We start from the raw sequence: 27,408 nt of genomic DNA, 5'->3' as shown, positions 1-27,408 counted from the left end.
TACGGGTTCTGTACCATGTATACCGGCCTAAACGTAATGAAGTAACAATGATTTACACACCTATTGTAAAGCAATCGTAAAGATATATTCTAAATATAGTTATCCCGGATGTCAAGTTTACGAACAAACGCATGGCCAGTCAAACAAAACAAACAGCGCAGAACGGTACACTTGAGTGGGCAGGCTCTTCTCTCAACAAGGAAGTGACGGTTCGCGGTAATTGTCGCTACTTTCAGTGGTATAGCGGGGACTGAGGAAGCCGACTGTTGACAACAGTTTACAACATGGAACACACGTTCAGGTAATATCTGTTTCGTCACACATTTCACACGAATTTTGTCAACTATTTTTACTTGTACGTGTGGTTGATCTCATGTTCGCTGTTGGCGCTGCGGGTAATGTATCCAGTTAGGTATATTTACCTTGTAGGTCGAAGGGGCTTGGGTTGGGTGTGTTGAACTGAATCACAAATATCTATACGCGGTGTGCGGCGGTCAGAATGGACGCGTTAGCTGTGAGGTAGCGGCTATAGTTTGGAATTGCGAGTCTGGGGGAGGGGAGGGTGAGTGTGGGCACGTAAACGGATATACGAGGGCTAACGTAGATATAGTGAGATGGATTAGGGGTATAGTGAGGAATGACCGGTGTGTATGTATGCGTGTATATATATGTGTGTGTATATATGTGTGTATATGTGTGTATGTGTGTATATATATGTGTGCGTATGTGAGTATGTGTGTGTATTTCGGGTGGGGGGGGGTATGCGAGATGTGTTTATGGATGCAAGGAAGGACGTGCGTATTTTGGGTCGTGGGAGCGGGAGTGTTTGTATTAATGTTTTTTAAGTTTATTTTAATTGTTTGCTTATTATCTATACATGTTTTATGACTAGTGAAGACTCTCATGGCTCATGGGTCATATTGACCGGGCACTTTACATAGCCACCCGAAATATTAAAGTCTTGTTGATGCTTTACAATGCGTGACACTTGAATAAAAATCATCTTCTATAAATCTAAAGTGCATGATAGGGGCATGTGTACGGAGTAGCGCGGCCCTGGCTAAGGATATGTAGTTGTGTCTATACGTGGCCGAGCTGAATTTGTAATACCGGTTGTTATCGGTCTCGTGACGGGGATGTTGTTCGGATGATGTTACTGACTAAGACGTGATGAAGAAGTTACAGCTGTAGCAACTGTAGCAGCAGGACATGCCTTGTAGTGGGGTAATGGAGTAGTAGTGGTCGTAATAGTAGTAGGAGTTGTAGTGGCGATTGTAGCAGCGGTAGTAGACGTGGTGATAATAGACCGTGGCAGTAGAGGTAGTTGTGGTTGTAGTAATAGTAGCAACGATGGTAGTGAAGATTTCATTTATATAGCGGCGCGCATGGCTGTTTGTACTTGTCCCAATCTAATACTGTTTGTAAAGTGCTAAATCACTGAGATACCATACCGCAGTTTAACATGGATATCCCACTCAGACACAGTTTATTGACCCAGACGCCGACCTGTCCTTGTTTCACATCATTGTGCCGAGCGCCAGACAAGGTAACAACAAGCACCACATTTCAACAAATTTTGGTGTGACGCGGCCCGGGGATCACCATAATGCTGTACATATCAGATAATGTCAATCCACTTTGCATAATCGATCGTGTTCAATGTTGCATATCGCCCTCATAAGGAATGCATCAGCTATATCAAGATAGTCAGTAAATGATTGTCTGGACAAGGCAAACCAGTGAACGAAAGCATGAGTGTCGATCCATGCAATCGGGTCACCGTGACATGCACGTTATACAGTCAAGTTACCGCGACAGACCACAGACCTATTCTTCCACATTGCGTTCAGTAAAACAAGGAAAGCGCTTGTACTACTACTATTACTACTACTACTACTACTACTACTACTACTACTACTACTACTACTCCTACCACCACTACTGCTACTAGTAATGATGATGATGATGATGATGATGATCATCATCATCAATTTGAGGGGCGGTCGGGTAGCCTAGTGGTTAAAGCGTTCGCTCGTCTCGCCGAAGACCCGGGTTCGAATCCTGACATTGGTACAATGTGTGAAGCCCATTTCTGGTGTCCCCCGCCGTGATATTGCTGGAATATTGCTAAAAGCGGCGTAAAACCATACTCACTCACTCATCAATTTGAAACGCGACAGAGATCGAGTTTTCTCATGTTTTTTTCATGTTGAAGCTGCTGTCATTCCAAATGAGGAAAATCTGAACGATTGTGTTTCTACATAAAGACAACTGCCTTTATCTGACTTGTAAAGCCATTATCTCTTAAACAACTGCATCCCCAGCGTCACGAGAGAACGATGACGGCTTCATTCCGCCCTTAAACGTCTGCACTATACACACAGAAAAGGAAGGCGTTTTGTTGTATGTTAACTTCAAAACGATCCCCTTAAACACCTCTCCCAAATAATGAAGTTTATACACGGTATCTTACAGCAGATCTATCCATGAATGCATGTATTTACGTAAAGGCTCACGCATGATCAAATATCCACCTGTCGGTACCCCGTGTGTGTTTGATGTTGAGATTATGTACCCGGAGTCTGTCATCAAAGTGCAAAACTGTGTTGGTCATAAACGGCTTTCCGACCGAATTGACTGTCAATAAAACGTAAAGAAGAATATTTGTCGTATAGCGTCGTCTTGTCGACATATATTGTTCACGTGGAGAATACTGACCTTAAAGTTTCGCTTTAAATTACTGTAAGTACCTTGTTTAAAGTCTGAATTAAGAATGCCTACATGAACATCCGTTCATTCGTAAATCCAATATTGTGTTGTTCCATAAAATCTCAGGAAGAGAACGATTAATCAGAACATATGTTGACATGTGCAGGCTGCGAAAACGAACGATTCGATTTAAATTTTGTTGGTAAGTACAGGTACAATATGGTTTTTGATTTTAGTGTTTTGTTTTACCTGTTTTGTGGGTCACCTGTCCTAACACGAACTCTCATTTGTCATTGATAAGGTAGAATGTGTTCGAGCTGGCTGTAGTTACCGTATAGACTCAGTTTCCGAGCGTTTATATTCAGCAATGTGTCACGACTGCAGGCTACTGGCCGACCCGTTAGAACTATGAACTATTAAATGAAACTTCAGATCGAAAACGAAACCCGTTAGCGGTTCCGTGGAGGCCGCCATTTGCCTCCAACCTAAACTATATTGAGGTAAGTGATTAAGTCTGATATAAGTACATCAGACACTGTTGTGTCGAAGTTGATGGAACCACCGTAAATAATTCGAGTTATCCGTGGTTCGACACAACCGAAAATGATAAAGAAAGAAAGAATACGCAGGGACCAAACTTTTACTTCGAGACAACCGTAAGTTCGACACAATGGTGTTCGACTGTATATAGTTTTAGAGGTGAGGTAAATGGGGTTTGCTCGCTGCGCCATGTCCGATTACGAACATGCATGGGTACAATGCGTGAAGCATATTTTCTAGTGTCCCCGGCCGCCATATTGCTTGAACATTGCTGAACGCTCCCTCCTTCTCTAAGGTCTTAAGTAGAACAGCTAGCTAAACGAGGAACGAATTGGGGTATACGGTAACACCTGCATGCGTTACAGGGTATAGCAACATAGCTATGAAACAAGCTCAGGGTGAAATGTCAGCAAAATGACTGAACGATTCGACCAGCCACTTGATTTCAATGATTAGAGAAGTCCAACCAAATATCAGGAGCGAATTGTTTATGAAAACCGGCATTTGTATTCTTACAAAGCGCGTGTCTTCCCGCAAATGAATGCGTAGATGCACACACAGACACACATACACACCGCACACACACCACACACACACACATTGAAGGCCTCGTAGGATATCATTGGTCAATAAAAACTGTTTTATGTGTGTACATCTACGTACTCGGTGCTTCGAGGACACTTAAAAAGTACAGGCCATAGCTCAAAGCTATCCACGATATCATATGTCAACACTCGTGATACACAGTGATAGGATTTGTTGGGGTTGAATCTGCGTGGCGTGATTTTGCACGTATCTATACTTATACAAAATCATTGTTGAAATCTTTGCACTATGCTAGTCGCATATGTGTACGGAGAGCGCGTCTCAATGTATATAGCGCTGATTCTCTTCACATTCAATCTGAAGAAAAGTCGAATTCTAATTATTTTATTTCATTTTAAAATCGACTCCAACTTAAATAACGTATAATACTAATTGAAAACAATTTACATAAATAAGATTTCCATATAATTTTCAATATTCCGAGCGGCATTGACGGTCGTCGAAACGGGTCACGTAAAATAATGTAACTTCGGAATAGAAATCTTAAAATGCGGAACGGAATGTAGAATATGTCGCAAGGAAAAGAAGTGTCGGGCCGTTTTTTAGGGTCGGTCAGTGATGAGAAACGCGAAACACATTTCATTTGGCCTTAAAACATTCACATCCATCAAAAACAGTTATAATTTTATACCTCGCAAAAACATTACACATTACCGCTAATACACAAATTTAAGAATAAAACTCATCCCATATACTATCAATACGGTTAAACACAAACAATCAATTGTAAATATATTAAATTCTGATAATATTTAATATACTACCTCTGTTGACAAGTTTCTTTATCACCAGCTTCGCTGGTACAGCAGTTAACCTATCCATGTGATAATTTCACGTGACTGAGCTAGCTTATATTATCAATCACTTGTTCTTTAGGCCAGTAGGCCTTTAACTGAATAAATATCTTTCTTTATTGCAGCAATTATATCGCATAAGAAAATGCACGTATTTCACGTGCAAAGCTATCTGCAAAGCCTTTGACATGACACCTGTGATGTGAGTCCGTGCTACACGTGCACATGCTTGACATGCTGCCGATATGTTCACACGGACAGCAGTTGTGAGGTCATGCAACCCTTTGAAACACCGCACTCACTCAATGATGTGCCCTATTATCTGGCATTTTTCCTACCTACTTTATCAAACGTGATTTAATTACTTGATTGACGCATCTGACGACTCAAAATGACACATATTATGAATACAATTAAAACTGATATTTTTTCAAACTTTCCAAACGTGTGGATGATCTGTTAACGAATTTCCAATAATAAAATAAACTTCAAAGTAGGAAACAGCGATCACTTGGTATTACTGCTTTCCCTGGTCACACTGAATCGGAGACCCGGGTTCGATTCCCCATATGCGTACAATATGTGATCTAGTGGTAGAGCGTCCGCCCGGAGAGCGGAAAGTCCCGGGTTCGATCCCCGGCCGCGTCACACCAAAAGACATTAAACTATGGTACTTGTTGTTACCCTGTCTGGCGCTCGGCATTAAGGGGCTTAAACAAGGACTGGTCGGCTCGGAGTCTGTATACTGTGTCTGAGTTGGGTATTCATGTTAAACTGCGGCATGGTATCTCGGCATCAGTCCGGACTAGTACAAGCAGCCACACACACACGTGCATGCACGTCGCTATATAAGTGCAATACTCTTGGACGCGATGTTAAACCCAATTTAACCTCACCTTATAGCTGGAATTTTGACACAAACGCGGCGTTAAATTCTCTCTAATATGTCATACATGTTTCACGTCACTCGTCAGTCTTCACCTGTATTATTATATAAATGACGTTACGTCGCACGTTCTTCGAAACCTTGTTTCGCTAAATACCACGCTGCATACGCATGTGACCCGTGAAGTTCCGGGGTAGAATAGGTCTTCAGCAACCCATGCTTGCCGTAACAGGCGACTATGCTTGTCGTAAAAGGTGACAAACGGGATCGGGTGGTCAGGCTCGCTGACTTGGTTTGATGCATGTCATCGATCCCAATTGCGTGGATCGATGCTCATGATGTCAATCACTGGATTGTCTGGTCCAGACTCGATTATTTACAGATCGCCATCATACAGTTGGAATATTGCTGAGCGCGGCATTAAACAACACACAAAGCATACGCATGTACTATACGGTTGTATCAGAAGCAAGCGTGTCAGATGTCTTTGATGAAACCAAGGGGAGGACATAGGACACCACAGATCTTTATCATTGCCCATTATCGTACACCATTCCTTGCTCGCTGACAGAAAGAGGCGTCTGTGTCAATTCTGTACCTACTTCAAGATAAATGTGTTCTGATTGAGAGATAATGTTTTCAAGTCCCTTATGGCGACAAAAACACGCATATATCCGAGGGTATTATCGGCCCATTGCCGGGCAAAGTAAATATGCTGTTTCAAACATCAAATGAATATTCGTGTCTGGGCCAGACAATCTAGTAAATGATATTATGAGCAATTAACCACGACGTCGGCGTACGATGACACACAATCGGCCATGGGGGTAATTACATCTCTGTTGTACCTATTTGGAGGTTCCTCGGGTTCAATGGATATTTTGATGTAATGTATTTAACCTTTGAACTACGATTACCAGCTGAGTTAATTTCTTGTATGTTTCTTTCGTTTTCCTTCGTTTGTTGTTTAACGCCGCACTCAGCAATATTACAGCTATATGACGGCGATCTGTAAATAATCGAGTCTGGACCAGACAAACCAGTGATTGACATCATAAACATCTATGCATGCAATTGAGAGTCAGTGAGTGTGACCACCCGATCTCGTTAGTCGCTTTTTACGACAAGAATAGTCGCCTATTTCGGCAAGCATGGGTTGCTGAAGACCTATTCTATCCCGAATCTTCAAAAAACAAATATTAATTTAAAGTTGAACAAACTGAAGTTAAACGCAAATGTCACGTGTAAATGTATGTCCACTGTTCATTCACGCTCCTTATTATTGTGGGAATTGACGTTTTTTAGTAGCGTTGGTGTTTTGTTTTTTTATAAACAGAGATCTATTTCATGTTCTCACGAATGTGTTTGTTGTTTAACGCCGCACTCCGCAATAGGACCGATATGAATTTAAAATAATCAAGTCTGAACTAGAAAATCAAGTGATTGATATCATGAGCATCGAACAACGCAATTGGGATACGATGACATGCATACGACAAAATGTCCCTTTTCTTATCGATAAACATCATCATTGAGTTTTGATGACGTGGTTACAATCCGGGTAATAATCGACAGTCAGTGACTGCGAGAGGTATATTTACCAGTGACCTTGGTCAAAAGCGCTTCAAATACAACATCTGCACGTATTTTTCTTTCAGTTCGTGCTGATAACCGACTGACTGCCGATCCGGATTGTGACCACGTGACCAAACTCAATGATGATGTTTATCGCAAGCAAAATGGACATTTCTTGAAAAGAGCACTTGCAATTTTCGTCAATACTGTAAATACTATTTCTTATCGGCGGAATGGCTTGTTTTCACTTTATAAGTGTTAGTACACATGCCCCTATACAGTCGCGTCTCATGACCAGCATGGGTTGCTGAAGAGTGAATGAGTATGGTTTTACGCCGCTTTTAGCAATATTCCAGCAATATCACGGCGGGGGACACCAGAAATTGGCTTCACACATTGTACGCAGGTTGCTGAAGACCTATTCTAACCCGGATCTTCACGGGCTGTCCCAACGAATGAGTCACGCGGTGCGGTTATTGACAGTATATGCGTTGCATTACATTTGTGACCCGATATCTTTACAGTTTGTTTGTTTGTTTGTTTGTTGTTTAACGCCACAATATTACAGCTATATGACGTCGGTCTGTAAATAATCGAGTCTGGCCCAGACAATCCAGGCAACTGGGATGTGATGACATGCATTAACCAAGTCAGCGAGCCTGACCATTAGTCGCTTCTTACGACAAGGATAGTCGCCATTTACGGCAAGCCAGAGTTGCTGAAGACCTGTTCTATCCCGGATCTTCACGGGTCGATATCTACTCAGAGACCAGGACTCTGTCATACTTTCCCGTGTAAGATAGAGAGACAAACGGCTGCCGCACACTAAAGTCACAACTTTTATCATATAGGCACTAATGCTGTTTGTTTGTTTGTTTCTATTGGGTGAGATTGACAAGACATGCTCTCACATAAGGTTTGTAACAGATCTGTTATTTGCCACGCCTAGACAAGGATTATTTAGAGGCGCAATATATTTGTAGTATTGCCGACTGTGACGTGAAATAAAACGCACTCATTGCCACAGATGGGAGTATGGTTTTACGCCACTTTTAGCAATAATCCACAAATATCAATGCGAGGGACATCAGACATGTGACCGCTTCCGTGGTTTAGTGGTAGGGCGTCCGCCCATGGAGCGGAAGGTCTGGTACACGTGTTCGATCCCCTGGCCGCCGTAAAGCAAAAGACGTTAAAAGATGGTACTTGTTGTTACCCTGTCTTGCGCTTAGCAGTAAGGGGCTAAAACAAGGACTGATCGGCTCGGAATCAGCATAGTTTTTTTACTATTTTCGGAGTGGCCTATTTATTTTAAGCTGCGGCATGGTATCTTACTGGTGTAGCACTATAAAATCGGCATTCGTCCGGACTAGTACAAGCAAACTCACGCAGGCACACACGCACGCACGCACACACACACACGTGTGCCTATATGAGGGCAATATTCTTGGACGTGACATTAAACCCTATTTCACCTCACCTCACCAGAAATGATTTAACCATGTTGGAAAGCCGGATAACACCAGGATATCCAACGACCCAGCACCACTTTTGTTTTGGTGTATATTTAACTTAACCCAAGTAATGAAACTGTTCATTTGTGTTGTTTCAGCGGCCCCTAAAGCTCACAATGTCCAAGAAGGGTGTCGAATATTTCCCCCTTCAGCAGCAAGACACGAGTGACGAGGAGAGTGAGGGGATTCACGCCCGGGGGCCCAGACTAGAAGCAGAAGCTAACGGCCCCTTGTTGCTGGACCCGTTTCTCTCCACCCCTAGAAAGCGCCGGCGCGTCAACCTGTATGCTGTGGTCGCACTCGTCATCGTCAGCATCGGGGCCGTTGTCGCGGTGACGTTTGTGGCCTTCACTTTATTTCACGGCAAGGGTCACACGGAGCAAATATTCAAGGGTATTCCGACAGGAAAACCGATCCCTGGATGGCGTGTTGTTTTAAACGCTACAGGTAGGTCATGTGTACTATAATAGTGAGTTAAATATACGCCGCTTTAAGCAATATTCCTGCAATATAACAGCAGGCGACACCAGAAAATGAGCTTCACACATTGTGCTCATGTGAGGAATCGAACTCGGGTCTTCGACGTGATGAGCGAACGCTTTAACCACTTTACCGTCCTACCATCCTGTTTTATAAAAGGGGCGGTGGGGTAGCCTTGTAGTTTATGCGTTCGCTCGTCACGTCGAAGACCCGGGTTCGATCCCCGACATGGGTACAATGTGCGAAGCCCGTTTCTGGTGTCTCCCGTCGTGGTGTTGCTGGGATATTGCTACAAGCGGCGCAAAACCATACTCACTCACTCTCTGTATTATAATAGCGAATGAGTGAGTGATAGGGTTTTGTTTAAGCCAGTTTGAACTGTCAGTTATATCACGACGTGTCAGCTTGATATAAGAGGAAAGCCCAAGTGATGCATGCCTTAGACCTTCATTACTTTAGTGGAAACTGAGATACAAAATCTTACCAATTTCCCGAAACCCACGAGCATGGGGATGGTGCTGACAAACCTAGAAACAATCAGGGAGAATCGGGATTCGAACCCACGATCATATACATTCCTGGGACATAACTCAGCAATATGTATAAAATGAGTTGGATGACCGACAGACCAACACATTCTGGTTTCATGTTTTTCAGTGTTTGCATGTATACTGAGAAACATTCGTAAAGAAATGTTGTACGCTATTCTTTTTATACAATACTGACAGGAAGTGTCTGAACATTCGTATTATGTAACTTACAACGAATTTGCACTCTGAACGACCTCACGAAGGGTCTGTTTCCGTTTCATCCCGCATTCTCGTCTTCTTTGAACTATAGTCACAGTGTAAATTGAAAAGTTGTCTTTGTGACAACTCAGTTCTATTTTTCCGAAATTCGTTACATCCGGAGTTAACCATCAAAGTGATTCGGTTGTTCGGTTTTAAAGATCAATATAAGATGCACGTACAGCGAAACCATTGATCATCGAAAAAACATCGAGTTATCTGTTGTTCGAGAAAAGAGTGTACAGATATCATGTAACGTTCGGGATTCTGCGGGGACGATGAAGTGACCTCGTCTTAAACGATATATCGAGTTAATTAAACTCAGGTAACAAGGCTTCTCTGGAATTCGGAACTATAGAAAAAACTGCATGAAACGAATATATAATTCGATCCGCTTGTCGGAAATTATTCGTTACAGTTTAAATAAACAGGTTAGACATGGTTCCTGGTAATTATTTGAGACAGTTATTACTGTCTGTGGGTATTGAAGGTTTTCTTTCGAGTTTTCAATATAACTTTATTCCCCTGAGTCCAGTCTTATAGATAATTCCACACCAATGTTATACTATTAAAGGCTGCTTCGGGGGTCTTCTACTCTGTACCTGTTCGTGTGCTTCCCCAAGTGTGTAATATGAGTGTAGGAGTACACGTGAGAGGGTTTTATCCCGAGAATGAGGGTTTTAAATCTCATAAAAACCCGAGGGTAAGTGTTTTATATAGCTTATAAACCGAAAAAAGAAACTTTATCGACGTATTTATGTTTCAAACATACTTTCCATGAACCTAACGGGCGTAAACTATGTGTTACTGGCGAAGAGGTACTTGAAAAAGACATTTTAAAAACCTTTCTGATTTGTCAGCGCATCTGTTACATGTTCGATCCGCGGGAATATAGTGAGTGAGTGAGTATGGTTTTACGCCGCTTTTAGCAATATTCCAGCAATATCACGGCGAGGGACACCAGAAATGGGCTTCACACATTGTACCCATGTCGGGAATCGAACCCGGGTCTTCGACGTGACGAGCGAACGCTTTAACCACTAGGCTACCCAACCGCCCCGCGGGAATATAGACTGTGTTAAAATGCAAAATACATTTCAAGCGAGAAACATTCATATGTTACAATATAAACGGGCGTTGTATTAATATAATCCCCGGGATAGTATATAAAATCGCAGGGATATAATAACATCCCTGTTTATGAGATTTATCCCAACTGGAGAACAATGGGAAGACATCATTGGAGGCTAATGACAAATCGCATGAATTCACAACAGCGATATGCATGTATAATGACCCATTAGAGAAATGTAGCAATGCTTTTATGCAATGCACTGGGCAATTACGTAGAGTGGTATTTTACTTACTGTTCGTTTTTTTTATTAGGCAATGGCGAATTTATTTTGCGTATTTTACGCAAATACGCAGCTTATCTGGAGCTCTGGAACTTACAGTTAAATATATTTATCTAAAACTTCCACTGTTAATTTCACATTGGCAAGGTACGGAGTCGTGTGTTCGAACCCCGGATATCGATGGTGACGGTCTGCCGGACGTATTGGTCGGGCTCGCTCACGGCGTGGACTTGTCCAGTGTCAACTCGCTCACTGAGAACAACAGTCTCAAGAAATACTGTGAACAGAAAAGTAGGTTGACTGACTTTTGTAAGGTGAGCTATGGTGCAGCGCTTGTGTGGTGTCAAAATGTGCTTACCTAAACAATTAACCTCACAGGAGTTAAGCACGCTCCCAGGAATCAAAGAAGAAGAAGGACGTTTTTTATGAATATAATTAGGAGATAAGCATACTGCGTTTTCAATGTAGAGCTAGGTTACCAGTAGATTTAACCGTGCTAAAATGAATTTGGAACCGAACGCGCAGTGAATATGTACGTATCACTGACTTTATCAATGATAGTTCTAGATACATTTAGCCATGTGACATTTATTTCTCATTTCGTTCAGATCTATAGAGGATAGGCAATTACACTGTACATAGACTTTATTATTTTAAAAATATAATAGTGTTATGAAAGTTCACCTTTAATACTTATATCTTTCAATTGGTAAAAACACGTCGACAAGCTTGGATATCATGGACAAAATTACGGACTCTGAATTTATGACTGGTCAGTCAAGTGGTTAGACCGACAGGCATGGCGTGGGTTACCTAGCATATTACATTTATACACACGTTATGAATATTATATGAATACTCTTGAAATTGATTTCTTTACTCAAACCAAACAAACTTTAAAGCAAAGACGAAAGAGAAAATACAGAGTCGGGTTTTACGCCGATTTAGCACTATTCCAGCAAAACCAAGGGGGTCAATCCCAGAAATGGGTTCCACACACTGTACCCCTCTTGGGAATAGAACCCGTTCTTCGGTGTAACGAGTGAACGCTTTGACCAGTTAGCTACCCGTCTCCCGATATGTCCCAAAGAAAAGTATTCCGTCTGTCATCGAGACACCAAATCTGTAGATTAATTACTTAATAATAATAATAATTAGTAACAATCCATACGATGAGCTACACATCAATTTGTACTTTTGTCTTTTAGACTTACCCTACCCGTGTGTGGGGTTTCTTCTTGCCCTTCGAGGTACCGACGGTACGGAGCTATGGCGTCTCCCTACCAGGTCAGAGGTCATGCTTATGATGTGTGACATCGACGTCAACCTTGACGGCGCCAAAGACTGCATCGTAACCGGCCGACAGTCGACGGTACAGGCGGTGGATCTTAGAAAGGGTGGGCGCTTGTACACGACAAACATTTGGCGACAAGTATACTTATTGTTAGACGTGTTCGTTGTTTAACACAGTGCTCAGTATTATTCCAGCTATATGGCGGGGACCTGTACATAATCAAGTCTGGACCAGACAAACCAGTGACTGACATTATGAGCAATGTACCATGCAATCTCCATGTCAATGAGGCTGTTCACCCCATCCTATAAGTCGCTCCTTAAGACAAACAGGTTGCTGAGGCCAGCTCTAGCCCCGAATCCCCTGGGATTAAAGGGATTTAAATGAAGCGATTGCATGTCATGGTATATTGAAACGAAATGGATTCCAGGATCATGTTTTGTGTTTTCTTCGTATGAACACAGATATTCATATTTATTAGATATGTGAAGAATCGGGTAAGAATAGGTATTCAGCATCCCATACTTGTCGTAAAAGGCGACTATGCTTGTCGTAAGAGGCGACTAACGGGATCGGGTGGTCAGGCTCGCTGACTTGGTTGATGCATGTCATCAATCCCAATTGCGTGGATCGATGGTCATGATACCAATCACGACTCGAATATTTACAGACCGCCGTCATACAGCTGGAATATTGTTGAGTTCGGCGTTAAAGAACAAACAAACAAATGTACCATGATTTCCCCTTTAAACTTTTATGACTTTTAACTGACCTATCAATTTACTCGAGCCTGAGCAAACTGAAATAGTAAAGAATCATAGTCTGTTGTCGGTCTTCATGTTTCCAGATTTAAGCTGGACCGAGAACACGCTCGAGAATTCCAGTTACAAACCAGTGGCCAGTGGTATAGTTTAACGCCGATTTTAGCAATAATCCAGCAATATCACGGCGGGGAACACCAGCAATGGGTTTCACACATTGTACTCATGTCAGGAATCGAACACGGATCTTCGGCGTGACGAGCGAACGCTTTAACCACAAGGCTACACCTCCTCCCTTTCGGCATGATGACACAAAATAAAGATGGCAACACATTCTAACCATACCCATTGATACTGGTTTTCTGACTAGTTTGAGGTCTTTGGATTCTTGGAATCAGTATATGTTTGTGTGTGATTGAACTCTCTCACTCTACAACTCTCCAGGCAAGACGCTGTGGTACTCCGACGGCGCTGATCACCCCTCCCACTTCACACAGACGTGGAACGTCTACCAGGCAGTGGCCTTACCGGATGTCGACGGTGATGGAGTGGAGGACATTGTTGTCAGCCACGGCGGAGATCCCAACATTGAACCTGAGGTGAGTGAGTGAGTGAGTGCAACTTCTGTCATGTCACGTATCTGTCAAAGAATTGCCAATTACATTAAACTTGAGCCCACCCAGCTACACAAGTGCTCTCTCCTGACAACCACAGAAGTGAGTCGAGCTTCAAACTCGTAGGGTGACACCTGCTCTGACCATTGAGTCCATTGAGGTTGAAATATGCACGGGAATCACGAGCTAAATGTAATCACGTGACAGCCTCAATACGCGTCTGCGCGTTTGTTTCAGTCATTCTTACACCAGAGTCACCACCGTGCACATCGGCTCCGCTCATAAAACCATTTTTGATCACAAGAATGGTGGTTGCTGTGATAGTGGAACTCGGCGAGTTCCTGAAATAAAACTAGCCTGCACCTTATGCATATTTATCGATTCAAAGAGTTTTCTGTCTGTGCTTTTCAGTTATGTCATGCTGTGACACTGGGCAAGGGGTGGTCCTGTAGGTTTATGTTACGCTGTACAGAGGGCAGGGGTGGTCCTGTAGGTTTATGTTACGCTGTACAGAGGGCAGGGGTGGTCCTGTAGGTGTATGACATGCTGTACAGAGGGCAGGGGTGGTCCTGTAGGTGTATGTCATGTTGTACAGAGGGCAGGGGTGGTCCTGGAGGTGTATGACATGCTGTACAGAGGGCAGGGGTGGTCCTGTAGGTGTATGTCATGCTGTGCAGAGGGCAGGGCTGGTCCTGTATGTGAATGTCATGCTGTACAGAGGGCAGGGGTGGTCCTGTAGGTGTATGACATGCTGTGCAGAGGGCAGGGCTGGTCCTGTATGTGAATGTCATGCTGTAGAGAGGGCAGGGGTGGTCCTGTAGGTGTATGTCATGCTGTACAGAGGGCAGGGGTGGTCCTGTAGGTGTATGTTACGCTGTACAGAGATGCATGTCTTGGTTTGGTTGGTTGGTTGGTTGTTTAACGCCGCATTCAGCAATATTCCAGCTATATTACGACGATCTGTAAATAATCGAGTCTGGACCAGACAATCCAGTGATTAATATCATGAGCATCGATCAACGTAATTGGGATCGATTACATGTATCAACCAAGTCAGCGAGTCTGACCACCCGATCCCGTTAGTCGCCTCTTACGACAACCATAGTCGCCTTTTACGGCAAGCATGGGTTGCTGAATACCTATTCTTACCCGATTCTATTCCGGATCTTCACGGGTCGCATGTCTTGGCAATCAGACCCCTCACGGTCTGGGTTCAAATCTCAGATTCTAAACAATTACAACTCTTGATGATTCGTTGTTGTCGCCATAATGGTAAAACATACATGACCTCTGCCACTCTGGGCTTTCCTCCAAATGAGCTACATCACTGTTTGCATCATGTCTGAAGCTGAGCTCACTCACTCACTCAAAACAATATCTCTTCTCAATCACAAACACCATTTTCGTGAGCAATTCTAAAATTGAGAGTAGCTGATGTTACAATGGGTAGTTGTCGAATAAGGTAAATAATATATATGTTTTTTAAAGACAGTTAATATGTTATCAGACTGGGCGCAACGTTGTCTGTGTAAAGGTATTTTAAGAACGTTCTGGGCACTACTTGTGAAGCTGCGGTACATTTGGGTTAGTGGGTTAATTGGGTAATTACGCCTCTTTGAGCAATATTCCAGCAATATCACGGTGGGGGACACCAGAAATGGGCTTTACAAATGTAGGGAATCGAATCTAGGAGTTCGGCGTGACGAGCGAACACTTTAACCACTTGACTACCCCACCGCCCCGTCGGAGTTCAGTGTGAGTGATTCTAGTTATCACAACTTAAAAAGTAAGTGAATGAATTAGGTATGACGTAGCTTTGAGCGGCACTTCAGTTACGATGAAATTCTTAAAACGTGTCAGATAAAATGACTTTTAAAAATAAATATCGTTAAAGTATCAGCACCAAAACTTATTTTGATGATATTTTACATACACTCTTTTCATGATTTTCAGTGATCCATTCATATAATTTTCACCGCCATTTTTCCTTTTACGCCAAATGAAAACTGTTTTGTTGAATAATCGAGACTGCTTATTCTATGATGTTTAATATTTTACAATTTGGCTTATGTTGTCCTCTGATCAGATCCACAACCGTACCGCAGGACGCCTGATTATTTTGTCAGGGGCAACCGGAACACCCCTTGGTAATTACATGGTGATGCCGGACAGTAAGGAAACATACATGACACCAGTCAAATATACCGCCAGAGACGGATCCCAGTACCTGCTGTTTGGAAGCGGCGGGGAGACGGTGCCAGGTCAGTCAAAACAAACACATTGAAGCGTATTCTGTTTCTTTCATGGACAACGAATTTTTATTTCAATACATTGGATAGGATTTCTAAATAAACATGAACATGATATAACCTATTTTCACAAATGTCTAGAAAGTGATCCATGCAAGTCAGCGAGCCTGACCACCCGATCCCGTTAGTCACCTTTTAGGAGTCGACAAACATAGTCGCCTTTTACAGCAAGCAAGGGTAGCTGAAGACCTATTTTTAACCCGGATGTTCATGGTATCGGCGGGAAGTAAACAGAATGTAAAGAAAAGTTTCATTTTATTTCACATTTGTGAAACATATCTGATCCGTAAACTGAGAAATGAAAGAAGACATGTCTGAGTTTTAATCATGAAGTCTCCAGCAACCATATCATGCATCCTAATTATCAAGTGTATCATATTAATAAAAAAAATATTCTCCGTTTGATCATGATAAATACCCTAAACTCATTCCACATTCCGGCGCAGTGGGGACCTTACACCACTGCCACAGGCTAATTTGCATGTCACGTGACAGGACTTTTCACTTTTTTCTCAGGACAAACGCGCTTTTTCTGAAATCAAACTGAACGGACTGATGCAAGTATTTTGTAGCGCTTTACGCCACCATAGCCTCGGTTTGAGTCTGGTTCGAATGGGATTACGCTAAAAATAACCGTCCTATCAAACTACCTCATAACCATATCGCTTGTGCTCAACTCGACTTCCTCGGAGCCACCTCAAATCCAATAAGAAACGCCTTGTGGCATGGGGACTTCCCTCTCTGTCTCAGTAGTCAGCTAACAGTAAAACTGATATCAGTCTGCTGATTATCTTTACTACATTGTGGCTCGCTCGGAGGTGGCCGGGGGGCACGGGTGGCCCAGTCGTCTAAGGCGCCGCGATTCGATGTGCAGAGTTGCGTCCCTTGGACACGCCAGAAACCTATGATTGTGGGTTCGAATTCCGGTTCGCCCCGATTATGTTTCTAGGTTTGTCAGCACCATACCCGTGCTCATGGGTTTCACCGAAGTGGTAAACGTCTGAGACCTGCATCACTTCGGGCTTTCCTCCCACATTAAGCTGACACCCCGCGATATAACTAGAATTATGTTCATAGCGGCAACCCAACTCAATCATTCACTCACACTCCAATACAGAAACATGACATGTGTCAACAGTCAGATTTATGACAAAGAATATGCTTCTTTAGAGCTTTTTAGAGGCACGGGTGCGCCAGGGGCAATTCGGTGTACAGCGTTGCCCTCCTTAGTCGTGATATAACTGGAATACTGTTAAAAGTGGCGTTAAACCCAACTCACTCACACTCGGAGGTGGCCGTGAACTGAACTGTAGGTCTTTGCCAAACTCGGATTTAGAAGATATGTTTTGATTGGTTGATGATTTCAAACGATAGAAATTATGTTCAAGTTAGCAATAAGGGAGCTGGGGATGGTGACGTCATTTCCGACACGAAGTTATGGTGGCGAATGGGTCCATGGTATATATCTTACATGTAATAGGATGTTTGTTTGTTTGTTTGTTGTATAACGCCGCACTCAACAGTATTAGAGCTATATGACGTGCGTCTGTAAATAATCGAGTCTGGACCAGACAATCTAGTGATTGACATCATGAGCCTGCGCCAGACAAACCAGTTATGGTAACTAAAGATCCACGCAATTGGAATCAATTACATGCATCAGGCAAGTCAGAGAGCCTGACCACCCGATCCCGTTAGTCTGTAAAGTATGAATACTAGAGAATGGTATAGTGTAGAGTGTCAGTTGAGCGTAGAAAGCTTAACATAGTTCACAAAGTCATTTATTTTCTTAGAAAGAAATCAGTTTGCTGTGTCCGAAAGTTACTATTCATGTGAACGATAACATACATTGTTTTTCAGACATAATATTTATATCGTTTTGACCGACCATTGGCTATATCCGAGTTGTGTCCAAACACTTCAGGTGTGGTTTAAAACACCTTGTTAACTCAAATTTCCCATATAGCAATATATCATATAGCAATATATTCGCGACTAGATATAATTCGATTGTTTGTCCGATAAGGATTCTTTCGGGACATTAATTGTACATTGTCCAAAACGCTATGTCCAGTTAACAAGATGAATACATGACACATAATATTATTATGGATAACAACTTCTTTTATTCTTTGTCACGACATTTCAGAGCTACTTCCTGCTCCTTCAGATTACGGTTAACAAGAGTTCGGATAAACAAAGTTTATTTATATTTGAGTGGATGAAGTTACATACAGCATCATTATGAATGAGGATGCGCCGACTAGAAATTAGATGTATAAATTCATTTTTTCACTCATGTCAAAGGTCTCAATAGAAACTGATTAAGTTGTGTCTCTGTTTTGTGACACAATTGCATTCATGTCATTTCAGGTGACCTTATGGCCATCACACTGCCTGACCTTTACACTTTGACCGATCAAAAGGTCGTGCCGCAATCTGAGGGGGAGTTTGGATGGAAGAAGCTTCTTCCTAAAGATTCGAATAACGTCATCATGTACTTACATAGGTAAGCAAGGTGACGTGACGTACCCATCGGGTGTAAGGGTCAGAATAGGTCTCCATTACTCCATGCTTGTTTTCAGAGCCAACTTTCTTACAAAACAATGAGAAAATGTGTGAGCTTTAGTAACTTTTGTAGACCCTCAATATTTCTTAAAACTCCATTTCTAAGATACTGTCCATGGAACCTCCAAAGTTATGTCTCCATTTGTTGGATGTGTTAAAAACCGACATTACATTGCTGCAGTGTATGAACTGTGCCCCATGAAGACTCCGATTAGAACTGGTCTTCGATCAGCAAACCATGTTTGTCTCACCCGTGAGGATCCGGGTTAGAAATAGTCTTCATCAACCCATGCTTTTCGTAGTGGTGACGAACAGGATCGGGTGGTCAGACTCGCTGACTTGGATGATGCATGTCATCGTGTCCCATAACACATGCCATGATGCAAATCACCGGATTGTCTGGTCCAGAGTCGATTTTTTTGCAGACCGCCGTCATATAGCTGGAATATTGCTGAGTGCGGCGTTAAACAAGGAACAAAGTACACTTTCCGAGACAACATCATGGTCCGTATTTTCCAGAGAACGTTAAGAAAGCGCCCGGTCCCGCTTGCCTCGGAAGATGCATGGTCACCCACTGGTCAAGAGTTTTCACATTTAAACACGGTGCGCCGCTGCTTTGTTAAGTTTGGCTTTTCGAGTTTGTTTTATCGACCTGTGTTCGAAATTAAGAAAATCACCTTGTTTCAACGTCATAGTAAATAGTTAGCCACACAGAAGACTCATAGATTCCCACATATTAGATAATAATAACGTGCATGTATATAATGCTCCAAATCCACACCTTAAAACATGCTCAAGGCTCTAAATCATTAACCAGTCAGTGTGGACTCGATTGTCATTCTCAGCTTCCTGGGGAGTATGCAACCAAGCTTTGTGATATTTCTAAACATTTTACCGAATTATGTGACAACCATGATTTAAGTCACGATTAGTCAATGAGATATATGTATCTGTCCAATATAAAAAAAACCCGGGGTGGTGCTCATTAAGTTAAATCTCGGCTCGTTAACGGCATGGGTCTCTTTCCCAAAATTCAGTGATCCAAAAGTGAGTGAGTGAGTATGGTTTCACGCCGTTTGGCAATATTCCAGCAACATCACGGCGGGGGACACAAGAAATGGGCATCACACGTTGTACCCATGTCGGGAATCGAACCCGGGCCTTCGGCGTGACGAGCGAACGCTTTAATCACTAGGCTACCCGACCGCCCCGTGACCCAAAAGTATTTCTTTCTTTCATTTTAGGGGTCAAATGAAAGGTGTCATGGTACCACCCGTCATCGTTGATGTCAACAACGACGGAGAGAAGGACGTCCTAGTGTCGGTGTTCGAAGGAGCCATGGTATTGCTGGACGGCAAGACGTTAACGGAAAAATGGCGGAGACCTTTTCCAAATATGGAATCATACAGGTAAACTAAATGCCTGTGATCTGATTGTATGATAAGCTTAAGGGAATGTTTGCCTATGTTAAACCATACAGTAATTGGCCGTCGATATAAACAGAGAGAGAAAAAACATGTCTCTTAAGGTTCCATTTTCTGTTCAATCGTGAGTCTAAGCGGATATTTCAATAATACGACGACTGTGTAAAGTATGTTAGAAAATAAAACAAATGTTCAGAGACCAATGGAGGTTATAAGAGGTCCTTACAATAAGTAACACATCACAATACGAGGGATGGTTGAAATGTTCTGAGCCTTACAACGAAGGGTGTATAGTACACACCCAACAGTTTGGATGCAAGAGGCACAATATTTTCCATGCTTACAGGCTGCATGTGAATCAAATATAAACGGTCACATATTTCTGCCTGCATCAAAATGACGATATTCCATGTAAAAGTAAACAACAAAAGTGGCTGCCGTGTCATCAAGTACTCGTATCTGCAACTTGGGCTACCTCCAACAGCTATCAATGCTGACATGGTGTCAATATCGTATTACCTGAATGCTTTAAAGGTTACACAAATTTAAAAAAATAAAAATAAAAAAAAAATTAAATTGAGATGTAATCCTGCTTATCAATTTCTGCGTTCTTCACTCGCGTCTGGGCTGTTCATTCCCCATCACAGACGTATCCCTGTTTGAGTGAGTTAGATAGTGAATGGGTGAGTATACCTTTAAGCCGATTTTAGCAACATTCTAGAGACACGAGAAATAGGCTTCACACATTTTCCCCATGTAGGGAATCGAACCGGGTCCTTCGGCGTGACGGGCAACGCATTATCCACTCGCAAGTTGGAAAGTGAAAGACCATTTGATTTTACCATGTGATTTTCATTGTGACCCTATATATCACTTGACGTCATCTGAACAATAGGATCACACATTATTACGAATTTAGTAAACGGGGACACGCGATCCGTGTTTCCTAGTGCGTTGGTTATTCTCTAAAACATGTTCAACGTGTCTGTTATGATTTCTGTACAACATCTGTGACATTTTACAGCACACCAGCACCTGGCTACTTCAACGACGACGACATCTTGGACTTCATAGTTCACTGGAGCAGCGGGGCGTGGCCGAAATACCACGGCGCAGATGTAAGACATGGGAAAGATCTTTATGTAATATGATCGAGTTAGCTCAGAAAATTCGTTTGGTTTTTCGGAGGACAACAGAAATGGCTTCACACATTGTACCCACGTGGGGATTCAAGCCAAGGGCTTTGACGTGACGAGCGAACGCTTGAACCGTTAGGCTTTCCCTAAGCCAAAACGCATAAGCATTCCATATCTGCTTTAATTTCTTTAGTCATTTTCAAATGACAAGAGTCGGGAAGCCAGAGCGAAATCTCTGTTCAGCACCATGCTTGCCTGAAGAGATGACAACTAAGAACTGGAAGGATACAATGTGTGACCATCTTAAACCGGCAGCGTTGATCGTTGCTCCGAAACTTGGACGTGATACGGGTTACTGTCGTATTAAAATATTAACTCACTTACAAAATGTAATCGACCCTTGATAAATCAAGATTTCGCACCTTTGGGTTACAATAACAATAATCGATTTTAAAACTTTGGATATAAAACCCGTAGAGGTAGGTATATAACCCAAGTTAACCTTTATTGATCATTGTTATAACATGTTAAGGGTTTTACGTCATACCTCGGTCACTAATTTGCCTGCTCCAAATTCGAGTTTATTTCTGAGTTTGGCGTTCAAAAAAACATCTTAAGCTCGAAAGTACCATACCTGGTTTCGGCACTCAAAATGTGTCATGTTTTCTCATTTGAAAGGTGTAATCACTTAAAGATGTTTCCAACAGAAATTCCAGGCTCCTCATTTTCTGATAATTCAATAGTCGGTCTCTAAAAGTAGGTAAGATACGATGAATTGTTTGTTTTGAACAGTAGTGTATGTTGTCTTGTCTTCTCTTCAAGACTGACCGCCTCGGTGGTCTAGTGGTAGAGCGTCTGCCCGAAGAGCGGAAGGTCCGGAGTTTGATCCCCGGCCGCCTCATACCAATAGACGTTAAAAGATGGTACTGGTTGTTACCCTGTCTGGCGTTCGGCATTCAGGGGCTAAAACAAGGACTTTTCGGTTCGGAGTATACTGTGTCTGAGTAGGGTATTCATGTTAAACTGCGGCATGGTATCTCAGTGAGCTAGCACTATAACTCCACATCAGTCCGGACTAGTACAAGCAACCACAAACACACACACACGCGCACATGCATGCACGTAACTATATAAGTGCAATAATCTTTGACGCGACCCAATTTCACCTCACCTCACCTGACCTAAGCTCACCTCACCTCACCTCTTCCAGACTGTGATACTGAACGGTGAGGACGGCAGCATCCTATGGAAGGACCACTCCCGCATGTATCAGATGTCCTCGGACCTTGTCCTAAGATCAAGGACAAAGCACCTGGACTACTTCATGGTCAAGATGAGGGGAAAGAACGCTACCCTGGGAAACGGAACGAGGGGGGAGGCCCATGGCGTGGGGGCACAGCGAGTTGTGAGTAGACATTTGACCGGTGGGTTAGAATCGGTCACTCTGTTGCTTGTCCTGTTAGGCGACTAAGGGTTCATAGTCAGGGATAGCCACACACTTGGGGCGTGGGATCTTTTTTTAAAGAAGCAATACTTACTCACAAAAATGCATTGCTTTTGCTAATTTACAGTAATGGTTGTCATAACACAGAATGAATGCATTTCAGATAACCAAAAGAGACAGCGACGAGAGTGACGAGTGTAAGTATATGTGTTGATGTTGTATATCCCCAGGGTATTACGTATATGGATTTATGCAGAATTTCCAGAAATCGCAACGGCTTGCTGTATGACAATTTAGGACCGACAGATTTATATAACACGTTATTTGGAAAATATTTGTCAATAGAAATGGCGCTGCCGTACGTAGAATACATACAGGTTTACAGCAATACTGAGTGAGTGAGTGAGTATGGTTTTACGCCGCTTTTAGCAATATTCCAGCAATATCACGGCGGGCGTCACCAGAAATGGGCTTCACACGCTGTACCCATGTCTGGAATCGAACCCGGGTCTTCGGCGTGACGAGCGAACGCTTTAACCACTAGGCTACCCAACCGCCCCTACAGCAATACTGAAAACCGTTACATGTTTGGGTTATAGGTAAAATATCTTTTCAAAAGCTTCTTAGGCTCAGTTTATGACATGTTTAACCTATACTGATTTCTTGTCATCTGTTGGCACTGTGTTAGCTCGTACTCTCATAGGCCGACGGCATATTTTTGTAATATTATTAATTATGATGCAACATTAACTGAAAAGGTTATTGAAATTGGTTTGGATAAGTTCCAACGTTGGATGGGTCGGGTTTCACTTCTACAGAAAATCTAAGAAATCAACATCCATGGTTCAAGAATGTCTTAATTTATATTTGAGTAGTTCTGTATGATCTTTCTTTTATTATGCTTAATTTTATCTGAAGGAGGTCGCGTCAGGTGAAAAATAAAATGTAATCTATATTTCCTGAGTTCTATGGCATCTACATCTAAACGGGCGTTCCATTGCAGGAATATGTGTGCTTTAATTGTTTTTTCTTGTTAAAATAAAAAATTCCCAATCGAGGTGTTAAAGAAATGAAGCCGAATTGTTTTAGAAAGCTGACTTCTGATTGGCGCAGTAACCCTCGTATCCTTCATTTAGATTGGTCGGTCAAAGTTCGCTCAGGGTGCTTCCGTTGCGACCTGCTGTGAGTTGTTTTCAGAGCTTTCGGCTGAGTGGTATCGTATTGGAATGAGATTGTGTCTGCAAAGTAGTGAAATGTCAATTTTATGTTCACAGGTAAAAAACTCATCAGAGAATTTAAGGAAGATCACGTTACATGCGATAATGACCTTACGCACTTGAGCGAGCTGGTCTTTCTCGTGGACAGGAACAACGCGGAGAGTACTCTCCCTTTACATCTAACACCAGGAGAAAAATACCATTACGGTAGGACGGGTTTATGATTCGTGCCATTGTCACACTCCAACAGGGGGCACGAGTCGCCCAGTCGCTGTGCACCAGAAACCTATAGTTGTGGATTCGAATCCCGGTTCGCCCCTATTATGCTTGTCAGGACCATACCCATGCTCGTTTCGTTGATTTCACCATGGTGGTAAACGTCTGAGACCTACATCACTTGGGGATTGCGTGGTTATACCTCATATGAGGAACGGGTGTTTATACCTGCCTATGAGGATTGCGTGGTTATACCTGATTATGAGGATCGGGTGTTTATACCTGCCTATGATGATTGCGTGGTTATACCTGATTATGAGGGTCGGGTGTTTATACCTGCCTATGATGATTGCGTGGTTATACCTGATTATGAGGATTTGGTGTTTATACCTGCCTATGAGGATTGCGTGGTTATACCTGATTATTAGGATCGGGTGTTTATACCTGCCTATGATGATTGCGTAGTTATACCTGATTATGAGGATCGGGTGTTTATACCTGCCTATGATGATTGCGTAGTTATACCTGATTATGAGGGTCGGGTGTTTATACCTGCCTATGATGATTGCGTGGTTATACCTGATTATGAGGATTTGGTGTTTATACCTGCCTATTAGGATTGCATGGTTATACCTGAATATGAGGATTTGGTGTTTATACCTGCCTATGATGATTGCGTGGTTATACCTGATTATGAGGATTTGGTGTTTATACCTGACTATGATGATTGCGTGGTTATACCAGAATTTAAGAATCGGGTGTTTATACCTGACTATTGTCGTAACTTATGGTACCCTGCAGCAGTCACCTATGCGTATTGCCGTTCAGTGTCGCCAAGGTCAGTTTAAGACAATACTCGGCAACTCACATGGCCGCTCTGTCCGGGAGTGAGGTGTCCGACGACCGTTGCTCCTGATTATCTACCTAAACACACGCATACAAGTATTTACACAACACAAGATTTAAAGTTTTATCTTTACTAAGCTTCAGTCCACCTCTCAATACACAACTACTTGGACAGAATAGGACAGGCGCGTCACAGAGTGGGAAACTGGAACGACCGAAATTCGACTCGATCAGCTGACTGTAAAACCCGCACTACTCTTAAAACGATGAAACTATCTTTACAAAGTGTTCGAGCCCAACCAACCTTGGCACATGTCCTCATACATAATTTTCATTCCTTAAAACCCATATCAGACGAGTAACTCGTGTTTGTTACCTAACTAACTACTGACCGGTAAGTCACACTCTATTGACTCCCTTCATGATCTATGTATTCTGTATCTCACAATTTAAGTATTCTACATATCCTGATTTATCAAAAGGCAACCACATCGTCAGAGTTACCGCGACAGCAGCCGCCATTTTGAATGTTGAATTTTTTAGCAGTTTTTATGGTTTTTTTTATGCATGTTCACGCTATAACACTATGAAGATTAGATGATTATACCTGTCTACGAGGATCGAATGTTTATACCAGACATTTGAATGTTGGTGCAAAAAATCATCATCACCATCATCATCATCATCATCATCAATCATTATTATCATTATTATTATTTCAGACTACCTACCCCGATCAGACGAGGAGGGATGTCTCCATGCCGACATGTCCACTGGGAAAATACCCATGTGTATAGTGATGCTTCCCGACTCCAGATCAACAGGTAATACACAACATCAACCGCTACACTGATCCGGCAATTAACGGGGGCATCGCTATTGACACAAGGACATCCATGGTGGTTGACACACATTGATACAACAGTTCAGTATTCATTGATACAACAGTTCAGTATTCATTGATACAACAATTCAGTATTCATTCATACAACAGTTCATTGATACAACAGTTCAGTATTCATTCATACAACAATTCAGTATTCATTCATACAACAGTTCAGTATTCATTGATACAACAATTCAGTATTCATTGATACAACAGTTCAGTATTTATTGATACAGCAGTTCAGTATTCATTGATACAACAATTCAGTATTCATTGATACAACAATTCAGTATTCATTGATACAACAGTTCAGTGTTCATGGATACAACAATTAAGTGTTCATTGATACAACAGATCAGTATTTATTGATACAACAATTCAGTATTTATTGATACAACAATTCAGTATTCATTGATACAACAGATCAGTATTCATTGATACAACAGTTCAGTATTCATTGATACAACAGTATATATGTTGGATAAATGTAAATATTTTATTCGGGAAATTAGCCCCAAATTACTCTGGATTCAATTAATTATCATGTTTGTTGTAAAGAAGTCACTAAGTGATAGTTATATAATTGTATATGTTAAGTATAAGTATGATTCAAAAGGGTGCTCCTGTATACATCCCCACCACAAACGACCCTGACACCACCACGCATACAGACAACCCCCTCAACCGACCCACCCCATCCCCCCACACCCCGATACGGTGACATGCGTGAAATCACTCCCTCCATTGTAGATGCTGTTACCGACGTGGATGGTGACGGGAGTCTGGATCTGATCCACTTGGGGTTGCTGGAGGGGCGTCTTAGAGACAGTCGATTCAGCTACACCATGATGAAATTCTCAACCATCATATCCAGGATTGACATCATGACGGGGGTCAATAAATATTCCATACCACCAGAATCCAATAGCGATTCCAAGCCGTCATTTGCACCTTTGTCAACCCAACCCTGGCTAGAATATCTCGGCTCGGCGGCTTCCAGCGTGTTTTATCAACATTTGATGTGATATGTAATTGTTTGTATGTTTATGATTCATGTTCTTGTACACTGTTTTTACACTGACGTGTGACGTATGATGACAATAAATAATTTATGTAACGCGTGTGGGTGTTATGAATAGATATCATTTTGCACAACGTGAAGATCAACGTTTGCGACGACTAACAGGGATCGGGTGGTCAGGCTCACTGACTTGGTTGATGCATGTCATCGTATCCCAATTGCCTAGATCAAGTCTCATGATGTCAATAAATGGATGGTCAGGTCCAGACTCGACCCGTGAAGATCAGGGATAGCATAGGTCTTCAGCAACCCATGCTTGTCCTAAAAGGCGACTAACGGGATCGGGTGGTCAGCCTCGCTGACTTGGTTGATGCAAGTCATCGTATCACAATTGCGTGAATCGATGCTCATGATCTCAAACACTG

At 42.3% G+C, this 27,408-nt stretch overlaps 1 protein-coding gene across 3 annotated transcripts; it reads left to right on the top strand.

Annotated features, from left to right (window-relative positions):
• Positions 1-171: 171 nt before the first annotated feature.
• On the top strand, positions 172-27,067 carry LOC139459517 (uncharacterized). 3 transcript variants are annotated; one of them, XM_071241033.1, is made up of 15 exons: positions 172-301; positions 7,194-7,318; positions 8,723-9,071; positions 11,395-11,538; positions 12,456-12,644; positions 13,747-13,901; positions 16,003-16,177; positions 18,599-18,734; positions 20,038-20,202; positions 21,242-21,335; positions 22,564-22,758; positions 22,961-22,994; positions 24,072-24,221; positions 25,799-25,900; positions 26,713-27,067. In XM_071241033.1, exons 3-15 carry the CDS (start codon positions 8,741-8,743, stop codon positions 26,985-26,987), a joined length of 2,145 nt encoding a protein of 714 aa, XP_071097134.1. In that variant the 5' UTR covers positions 172-301; positions 7,194-7,318; positions 8,723-8,740; the 3' UTR covers positions 26,988-27,067. The 3 variants fall into 3 exon arrangements, with proteins under 3 accessions (XP_071097134.1, XP_071097133.1, XP_071097135.1); XM_071241032.1 differs by lacking the exon at positions 7,194-7,318; XM_071241034.1 differs by lacking the exons at positions 172-301; positions 7,194-7,318 and adding an exon at positions 496-519.
• Positions 27,068-27,408: the final 341 nt, after the last annotated feature.

This window comes from Haliotis cracherodii, unplaced genomic scaffold, assembly GCF_022045235.1.
Source record: "Haliotis cracherodii isolate W230 unplaced genomic scaffold, xgHalCrac1.p SCAF_13, whole genome shotgun sequence".
Taxonomy (NCBI): Eukaryota; Metazoa; Mollusca; class Gastropoda; order Lepetellida; family Haliotidae; genus Haliotis; species Haliotis cracherodii.
This window is presented reverse-complemented; position numbering and strand designations above follow the sequence as displayed.

Bases quoted from the DNA above. Each gene is read 5' to 3' on its own strand.
- LOC139459517 (XM_071241032.1), top strand. From the start codon at position 8,741: ATGTCCAAGAAGGGTGTCGAATATTTCCCCCTTCAGCAGCAAGACACG. The intron at 11,539-12,455 runs GTAGGTTGACTG...TTTGTCTTTTAG, and splicing joins GAAATACTGTGAACAGAAAA to ACTTACCCTACCCGTGTGTG. The intron at 24,222-25,798 runs GTAGGACGGGTT...TTATTATTTCAG, and splicing joins AGGAGAAAAATACCATTACG to ACTACCTACCCCGATCAGAC.